Here is a 10,085-nt window from a genome sequence, read left to right on the forward strand (position 1 = left end):
CGAAAGCACAGTGTGAAAGTGAAGAAACTTGAATCTAATTAATCAATATGTAAATGGCACGACAAATACACTGGCGTGTCTAATATCTTTTATAGCTACCGTAAAATAAGCAAATATATAAAATATCCAAAGTGTAAATATCCACTTGTTACGATATTGGATGAAACAAATCTCCGGTTAGGTTCCGTTCTTCTAATTGTGTCCAATGGAAATAACGAATTTTAAGATAAAATTGAAGTTTCAATTGCTTAAAATGAAAGTCTCTGTGAAACAAAATGTCTAGTTGTGAATGTAAATCGAGCATCATCATCTATCACCAAACTTATATTTCGCAGTTGCAAGATTTGTTTTCGCACTTTCTGCAAGTTACGTGTGTGCACGCAAAGCCTGACGTAGTACGTGTCAGAGGCGCGTGAAATACTTGAAACTGCGTTTGGCCAAAAGATTATGTGCACGCACGTTCAATTGAATTTATCTTCTTCGCTTAGAATCTCTGTAAAACACGTACTGCTGCAATTTTCAATGAGTCTTCATTTAAAAAGAAAACTATCAATATTTTATTTTCCACGTTCCATTCGAATAGTTGCTCGTTCAGTCTTCATATTTCTCTGACACAATTCTAAAATATTTTGTTATATCTTCTAACTATCCTTGTTTCTAAAAAATGGCCAATTTTCATCTGCTAAAAGTTGCCGCTATCGTTTTTATTTCCATAGAAATGACAAATGATTTTTCCTCCACAATCATCCTTTTTCCGAAAAAATGACCAAACCCTACCGGCTAGAAAAATTTATCTGCCAGTTATTTTTACTTTACGTTATTTCTATGTTTACTCTACTTTGCAAATATTCACCAAAATCATCTTTATTTCCGAAAAATGCCAAACCATCGCACTTTTACCAAAATTAATTCACCAAATATTCCCCGCAATCGGCGAAACGGATCCCATAGCCACGATCAACGTGTCACGCGTACGATATAATGCGTACCAGCTAAGAGATGCTCGAAAACCCTGTAAGGTGTAATAAGAATCGCCATCGGATAAAGCAAAGTTCATCGCTACATTTCGACTAATTTACAACGCGAGTAATCTAGCCGTATTCCGTTAAAAGAAGACGCTTTATCGCTGACATTTTTTTGCCTACGCTTCGTCCACCGTTTGCTCGTTTCCACGTTTTTAACGCGCTCACTGCCACAGTGGTCATCGACGACCCGCGCTTTTTACGTTGACATTTTAGAAATAAGATAAATTTTATAAACTAAAAATTTGTCAACAATTCCAATGACTTAGAGAATATCACACTCAGAGAAAAAGTGTATTTAGGAAAATTAAATGTTACGGCCGTATGGCTGGTGGCACGAAATATGCAAAATTCACACGACAATCAAAGTGTTAATAGCAGGTTCCCATAAACTCGAAAAATTCAAGAGCCACCGTGACCTGCGATGCTCGTCCGTTCTGTCTCTGTAGCGTTGGAAAGAACGTATGGATGATGCAGAAGAGAAGGGAGGGTGGTTAAAACAGGGAAAACAGAACGGGGTGGTGGCAGGTGACGGGAGAGACGCGCAGGAACGAGAAGAGACCGACGGTATGTATTCGATAATACAATTTACGGTGGCGTACGATGGCGTATAAATTTTCATGGTGATCAGGTAGTACACCGGTTGATATACCCATAGCCGACGTGCATGTATGCGCGCTGAATTGCGTGCGCGCTACGATTACGGGGGTGGCGGTATGCTGCTGCCCGCTCCGAACCAAACCTGTATAACGATCACCCTCTTCTCTACGTCGCTTCAATCGAACAAACAGTATATTGTCGCGTTTATGGAAACCTTGTTGTTGTCCCTTATCACCATCGTTCTTTTTATATTTTGTGTTCGAGGATATTTAGATGAGGGCGGATGAAATGTTAAAGATGCGAGTAAATTGTACAATAGACGTCTATGCATTACGTTTCTTAAAAATATGTATTATGATGCTGTACAGAATGCGCATAATACGTGCATCGAAGATATTGAAAGTATTTGTCACGATAGTTGGTGGATTGTATCTTGCAAATTTTATTCACAAGAATATGAATTTGCGTGAACGTGATCGGAGCAACGTTTGAAAAAGTCTGTTGGTTGATTGGGTTTCTGTAGGTTCTTCGCTGGCTTTTTATTTTATCTTCTTTTCATTTTAGAAGAATACGAAGTGATGTTGATACAGGCATAGGGTGTATAAAATATAAGTTGGCGAATACCGTTAGATATCTTGATACACGACTTCGAATATCTTTAACCAGGAATATCTTTATTTTCAATTTGCACAATAATAATAATAAAAGACTACGTTTTGTTATAATTCTATGTATAATAAAGTGATTAAGTTGAAAGCTGCAGGACTATAAATCGACACAAACGCGAATCTGCACTGGTATAGGACGATTCAGTTTCAAAGCACCGAGCAAGTAACAAAGACGAGCGAGTTCAAAATTTATCGATTTCTCGAATCCATTCGAATCGTTACAGTTTTGGTCGTCGACTGATCGAATAATTGTGTCGGAAGACGTGTTTCAGCGTAAAAATCGCCCAGAGGAAAACGCATTTCACCGGAATACCTGTCGATTGATCGTCCAGCCGTAGATTTTCGTAGTTATCGAACGAGAACGTGGAGGAACAAACTATCGGAGACACAATAAAAGTGGCACGCATAGAAGAACACAATCGGTACTCTATGCATTGTATAAAGAAGATCGACGAAAGTAGAAAGGCCATAAATTAACATCAAGATCAACAGAGTGGCCAAACTGACCGATTCGTCACTTTTCATAGAAATTTTATAGATTTTCTAATTTTTGGAAATTCGAATCATGTGTAAACTTCGTCTTAATCGAATCTTTGTTTATGTTCCCCGCTTATTTCACTGCTCTCATACAGATATGAACTTGCATGAACATTCGCGGTCCGTTTATAACTATAGCCAAATCATGGACAGTTTTTCTATTTTACATAATAATTGCAAGTAAGATTAGAGTCACGATCAAACGTTCCACGTAGAATAACTCGGCCGTAAAGTATCTAACACTGGAACTACCACACCAGTCAAAATGACTGGTTCTACAATTTTAGAAATATGTCAATCCTCGTTTAGGGATCATGATCCCAGATGGATTAACAATACCAAAAATCTACTACGTAATATGGAATTCTTTTTGTTTCGAAAGTAGTAAATCAATAAATATAAAAATATTCTATTATTACGTATTTTTTAAGGACCAGTCATTTTGACTGGTTTTTTTTAGTAGAAATAGCTTCGTGTTAACTATCGGCAGTTCTAGTGTTAAAGATCAAAGCAAAGTTGTAATCCAACGTTGTCATATAAGTCAGATCGTATTTTAGCGAGAAGAGGCTGCTTCCTGGAAATTGCGAAACGGCGGCAAAACGCGCGCTGGTACACTGAGACTTTTATTTCCGAATAAAAGATCGAATAGAGCGATTGTTATCGGTGGAAATATAATTCGCTCGAATCAATATCATTTGCATCATCCTCTGTGCCTTTCCTGTTACGCGTCAGTTTCCGTTTTGTCAGAACGCGACGTCAATGGCGACAACAACGAGGATGATTCGTTTTCGGTACGTTTCCCGCACGCGCCGACAATAATCGCGTCGATAATAATGAAATTGAAGTAATGTGGCCGCGATACTCGCCATGTTTGGTCTACGGTTATTTATTGTGTCTCATGTTCCTTTCTTGCGTCCGCGTTTCGTTCCAACGATTATTCATTTTACCCGACGCTGCGGTAGTTGTAGCGCTAATCATCGGGAATTGAGTTTTCGCGAGAACGGTGTATCTATTATTTTAGTTTTCCATTCGATGTGTTGGTTCCTATTGAGTTTAGCGCAGTTTTGGGTATTTGTTTGATAGACTGTGGTCATTTTTTTTTTATTTTCCTATTTAATTTTGTTATAGCGAGAACGGTTAGGTCTCGTTCGCGGTAGAACGAGTTCAAAATTTTATAAATGCGTCAATTATATTAGGTAATTGACAATATCATTCACAATTATATGTAACACAATAATATGTAGCATACGATTCACAATATATGTAATGCAGTTTTAATTTGTTTTGCAAGGGATCGTCTCTGGTTTTCTCTTAATCTATCAATTTCTATTAATTTTCTATTAATGGATGTTCCAATAACCGATTCTTTCGTATCCAGCGTCTATCGTATCCGATTCGTATCTTAAAGATAATTCTGGCTTAGTTTGTTGTTTTGTAATTTTGAAATTAAACTACTCTGATACGTAAGAACTACAGCACCTCGTAATAGCAAATAATAAAATAGCGTTGGAAACAATAGAAGTTGAAAGTGTTGGATCAGTGGCGTATACAGAATGATACGGAATTCTGTATAATTTGTTACGGTTCGAGACCAGAGGTGATTATGAAGCGAAGTGAGAGTAAGAGGAGCAAATGGCAAAAGGTAAAATTTTAATAGAATCGAGAAGTTCAAGCGTACACAGACCGAAGTATGTGATGAGTTCAATTCAAAGCATCCTTTGTATCTTCAACTTAGGATTCGAAATTGAGTTTCTACTTATTACAGCAAAGAAATTTGCTTCCTCGTTTGTCGACTGTAACGTTCAAGATCTTCTTCTACCTGTAATTACTTTGCTTTCACCGATCGTTCTCATTTCGTTTACATATATTCTTTCTCCCATATATTCCACCTTCCTCGTTTATGAAAAAGATTGAAAATATGCATTCAATGTCTTAATTATCTACTAAAGAGATGCTAACAAAATCTCGCAGTTTTCTTAGACGAGAATTTCTTATCGTACGAGATAACTGTGAAATATTTTAAGGAACATCTAACTCTATAAAAGATATTTCTCACGTATAAAGAGAAAAATATTTCGATCAATATTTTGACCAAGCGCCAACAAGTGTACAGCGTAAAATTTTCCAAACCTCTTGTCTCGTATTATCGAAACAAACCAAACAAACCGATTCTAAATTGCAAACCAGTACTCTCCCAGCAATGTTACCTATTTCTTTGCAAACCTCTCGTACGAAACCTTCTTGCAGTTCGAAATATCGTACATAGAAGCTGGGTCGGTGGCGAGACACGGAATTAACGTCGTTACGTTTTATTGCCGCCTCGTCGGCAGAAACTGATTCGTTGTAAGGAGAAAAACGAGAGAAGACAGCACGTAACGCGACGAAACACCGTATCACGATTGCCAACGTGGGAGGGGATCGTTCGGACAGGAAACAGAGAGGATGGACAGGAGTGGAAGAGGCAAATAGAGCTTTTCGAGGACCTCTGTCAGCGTTTAGTACCGGGGACGATCGTAAGAATTTCGCGCCAGCGCAGCGTCGCGATGCACCGTGTCGTTTAATGGCCGTGCACGTGTTTCTGCTTCCACTAGCTCTATTTTTCTCTGTTTTTGACGTTTGCCCTCGTAAATTTTCCATTCGATCGATCGACCATCAAGGTTGATTCGTTACCAATATTCTTGTATCTTTTGAACGAATACAAACGCTTTCGTGATCGAATTTTTCGTTGGTATAGAGCGGTCGATTTATAATAATTTTTCTTTAGCTGGTTTTATCTTCCACATTTATGCTTTCGTTCCTCCGTATTTGGATGTCCGGGGTTATTGACCCAAGAAATTTTATGCGTAACCCACATGGATCATTTAACTGTAATGTAAAGATCGAGCGAACGCGAAGCGATCTTTATCAGTGCTAAAGATCGTTTTAGAAAGTTTCTAATGAATCTACTTAATCGTTCTCGGTCCAGGGAGTTATCGATATAAGTAGATCCTACAAGATACAGCGAGTTGTAAGATTTTCTTCTATCATTTAGATTAGAACGTTGGATAGAACTTGAGAAATTTAGGAAAGTTTCGAAAATACATCCGCGATGCGATCAATTGTCAAATACTTTTAAACCCAGGCAAAATCCGAATATTAAACACTCTAAAGAATTAGTCGAACCTACGTATTTCTACACTAAACTCTTATCCATTTTGACTGTAATTTAATTGATAGATTTTTGTCTCGCGGTATCTTCGAAACGAAAGAAAATTATTCCGACACTTTGAACCTATCTTCTACCGTTCTTTGTCACACTTACGTTACGGAAGGAAGCTTATTTCTTTCCTCTACGATGCCACAGAAGACAGCCGACGATAGAAAAGGTACTTTAAATTCTCAAACGCCTCTGAAACTTCGATAAGAGACATCGACTCCTCGATTATATATTATTGGTCTTCATTAACTTTACTTTTCATTCTATTTCCTATTACCTTAAAAATTTCCATGCCGGTACCTCCACACACATCCCAAACATTCTATACAAAATCAGAATAACAAGCAGGAAAACAAATAGCTGTGCAATCAACCTCTCGAAATCAGTCTCGTGCGGCCAAGAAGAATCGAACGTAGAAGAACAACGGTGCGCCACCCTTACGCGGAAAACAAACGTCGGTCACACACGGATGTTGGAAATGAACGGAAAATCGGATCAGGCCGCGTTGGTTCGAAAATCTGCTCGCGGCTGGGAAATTCCGCGGGAAAATTCTCCTGTTCTTTAATTTGCATCTACTTGGTGACTTAATGATCGGAGACGCGAGTTGTTCCCGCGGAGTCGTAGGCGCCATGGGGCCGCGGCGTAATGAAATTCGAGAGGAAAATCAGCGCGAGCTGCGAGCCACGAACCGGGAGGCCGACGCGACGTTTCGAACGTGACATGCTCAGCCCCATCATTTTATGCAAATAAAACTGGAGAACGCTTGATTTCCCTTGGTGTTCGCCGACGACGACGACGTCCTCGACGTCGTTCAAGCGTGCCAGACGCTGACCGGAAACACAAACCGTGTCCCGCTCTCACCTCTCTTTTTTTTTTTTTAAGTTTCTTCTTTTTTTTTTTTAAATTATCCGTTCTCGATGAAGAGATACACTGGCAGGAACAAGTGGAAATTATGCGTTTCTTTTTGTCTTTGAAGGTGTTGTAACGTTGGAAATATTATACGTAAGAACAAGGGGTAGGTTAGATAGAAATGTGCGTGCTTGTTGATACGATTTAGGAAGTGATGATTTACTTGTTTATAGTATCCGCAGTTAAGAGCAGAAATTATAGAAATTTGGGAGTTTCATTGACGATAATCAAGCGAGTATATTTCTTTTTCTTCCTTTTTTGCAGCTTGAGCGTGTTGAGAAGAAAACGAAATTCGAAATATGTAAGAGGTTTAGACGTAATTTACAGAGCGATTTATGGTATTTTATGGATCGTATTTATGGATTTATTGTAAATTAATCTAGAGCCTTCGATTGTATAAAATCATATAGAAATCGAAATTTTTTTTAAAGAAAGGCACAATTTTATTCCAATTACAATTTAGTTTCAAATTTTTCGTACGATGGACGAGTATTTGAATAAAAAATTGATACGTTGTATCGTATGTAATCTTCCACATCAAAGATACTAATGTTCATCTAAAAACGATACTTTACACGAACGATATCTCTGCTTTATTTTCACACCCACATTTTTACGGGGATTCGCCTTGTGGCATCGTGATGGTCTCTTCACGCGGAAACGGTACTCGCATCGATTCCCGTGGGAGCGGTGGCGTACGTGTCACGGAATACATGTTTACACCGTCCTGGGACTCGCTTAACGTCGACTTCACCCGCGCGTTCTGCATTCGAAACGCACAGCCTCGATCAGTTTACACCTGCGCGGCAATTTGCTTTTTCCTTCGACTTCCTGTTTTCGTTCGATACCGTTTGAACGTTACAGCTGGTGCGTTCTCTTTTTCTTTTTTTTTTTTTTTCATCGAGTTACGCGGAACAGTGCCAATTCTTGCGTGTCGTTTAATAAAAAAGTAAACGAAGAATTGAATTTCTAGACCAGGTTGCGAAACACCGAACGATACACTCGTTACAGTGGTTTTCTTTATATTTATTGCGTTTCCCGCGGATTTTTATGTATTTATAGGAAATTTGAAAATGGATAGCTGCGCGAAATGCACACAACATAAAAAAGTACATGAAATATTGAAGGTGCAGTGGCTTCGTATAATACTTGATACGTCAAACAATTTTCTACCGAATTTTCTCATTCCGCTAAGTATATCCTCAAAAATGTGAACTTGCATAAAAGTTCGTAGTTTAACTGTTACGTTAACGCATTTCTAATTGCTATTTTCTAATCGATATTTTCAGTCGAGGATAAATTCTCGAAGTTTGCTTTCATACTTTATTGTCATTGGCCACTTCGCGATATAACAAATATGATAAAATGAAGTCATGTTCGGAACGATTATTATTGGAAATTATTTATTATTTATTACTATTATTATTATTATTATTATATATTTATTATTATTATTATTATTCGGAAATTATTGCAATATCTTTCTGTTATTGAAACTTTTAACGAAATTGAAGAAGAGGAAAACGAAAAGGGAAAGTTCCGAAATCAACTCCTATCGAAATAAATACAATTTGAAAAATATGGTTGCTGCTGAAAGCAACGATTTTGATAATTGCACGATGCTATACCACGAAAGCCCTAATCTCCGTTATTAAACTGGAAGTCCGTTATTACTGAACATTTAGTGAAAACGCAAGCCTGGAACATGCTGGTTCCCATAGCGATTGACGTATCATAAACCTGAAGATGTGTCGCAGCAATTAACAGACCCGCTAGCCTGGCTGAACACCTGGGGTCTGTTCCCCTGCGAGTCTTTCCGTAACCGACATTGTTCCCTGTAGACGATGGGCGGTGACTGATTATCCACGAAACTGTAACGATCGTTCAGCTCTTTGTTAACGCTACCCATCATTTGCTTTAATTATTTTCATATCCAAGACAAGTGCGAGCTTCGTCAAAGGATTCGAATGTTAGACGTAAAAAATAAGACGCATAGTTAATGCTGTGATTTCAAGAGACGAACAACGATAGATTAGCTGTTTCTACAGACCGTGATATTCGCTTTAACTAACGAACAAAACAGTTTTCTTGGTAACGATGACTGCGTATCTTGTGGATGAACTTTGTAAAAAATGTATTCACTCGTATGGAAATAAACAGAACAGAAAAATCTAATTTTACAGTAGTATACGGTTTAGAGTAGAAAAATTACATTAATCTAAATAAAATACGATTAAGTAACGGAGTAAGTAAAATTATCCATTTATGTAATAAACACAAAAACAGGACAAATCCACGTTACAATCTTATATTACGAGGACTACTCTACTTTTTGCATTCCGTATCCTATAAACACCTAAACATTCACAGCTTCCTCATCGGTACCATTCCTATCTAACTCCAAAATCTTGCATCTATCAAACCATAATTCCTCCTTGAAGACTGCTATCTCAAGAACCACCTCATCGCTCGCTGAACGACGTACACCTCGTTTAACGGACAATCAACATCCACCGATACTTTTCTGCCTCGAGAACTTTGCTTCTTCGTATTTCCTTTAGATATACAGTAGGCGACAAAAATAAAGAGACAAATACCGAAAGTAGGTATCAACGAAACATAATCCAACTCTACGATTAGCGTCGTATACTCAAGTTTTATTTATTACAAAGCCTGGAAGCACAAAGTTAAGCTAACAAATAATCGAAATCGATATTCACATCTTCGTGTAAACCAGCCGTGTTTAACGAAGCTTCGTTGATACCATTTCTATTGCACTGTTACTCGCACTTATTTTTATCGCCGACTGTAAATCCTTTGTATCCACATTGTCGTATCGCAAACGTACGATGTGTCCCATGGTACACGCGCGGAAGACGAAGATTCTTACTCACCCAGGGCGCACAGTAGAACGTGAACGAAGCACACGGGGACACTGGGAGACCGCATTTTTCCGCCAGACGCACTTGTGCACAAAGCGAGGCGACGCGACACGACGCGATCGTGTGTGTATCAGGCCACGCGTGCAAAGAGGACGCGCGCGGATCGAGGCCTACCCGTTGCGGCGAAGTCCACGCGGAAACTGGCGGATCTCGGTGACACACGGCCGCCTAGTATTGCCGGCTCGCTTCGACCAGAACGGAACGTTCGCCG

General features: G+C 38.8%; 2 protein-coding genes across 3 annotated transcripts in view; one reads left to right on the plus strand and one right to left on the minus strand.

The window, feature by feature from the left end:
* LOC105682185 overlaps positions 1 to 10,074 on the minus strand; it is a 67,918-nt gene extending 57,844 nt beyond the window's left edge. Inside the window, exon 1 of the mRNA XM_012394894.3 lies at positions 9,827 to 10,074. Within this exon, the coding sequence (XP_012250317.1) occupies positions 9,827 to 9,881 (55 nt within the window). The 5' untranslated portion in view covers positions 9,882 to 10,074. The remainder of the gene's footprint in view (positions 1 to 9,826) is intronic.
* LOC100747795 (RING finger protein 17) overlaps positions 1 to 10,085 on the plus strand; it is a 310,925-nt gene that overhangs the window by 61,119 nt on the left and 239,721 nt on the right. The window lies entirely within an intron of this gene.

The sequence above is a fragment of the Bombus impatiens genome, unplaced genomic scaffold, assembly GCF_000188095.3.
Source record: "Bombus impatiens unplaced genomic scaffold, BIMP_2.2 scf_0102, whole genome shotgun sequence".
In the NCBI taxonomy this organism is placed as follows: Eukaryota; Metazoa; Arthropoda; class Insecta; order Hymenoptera; family Apidae; genus Bombus; species Bombus impatiens.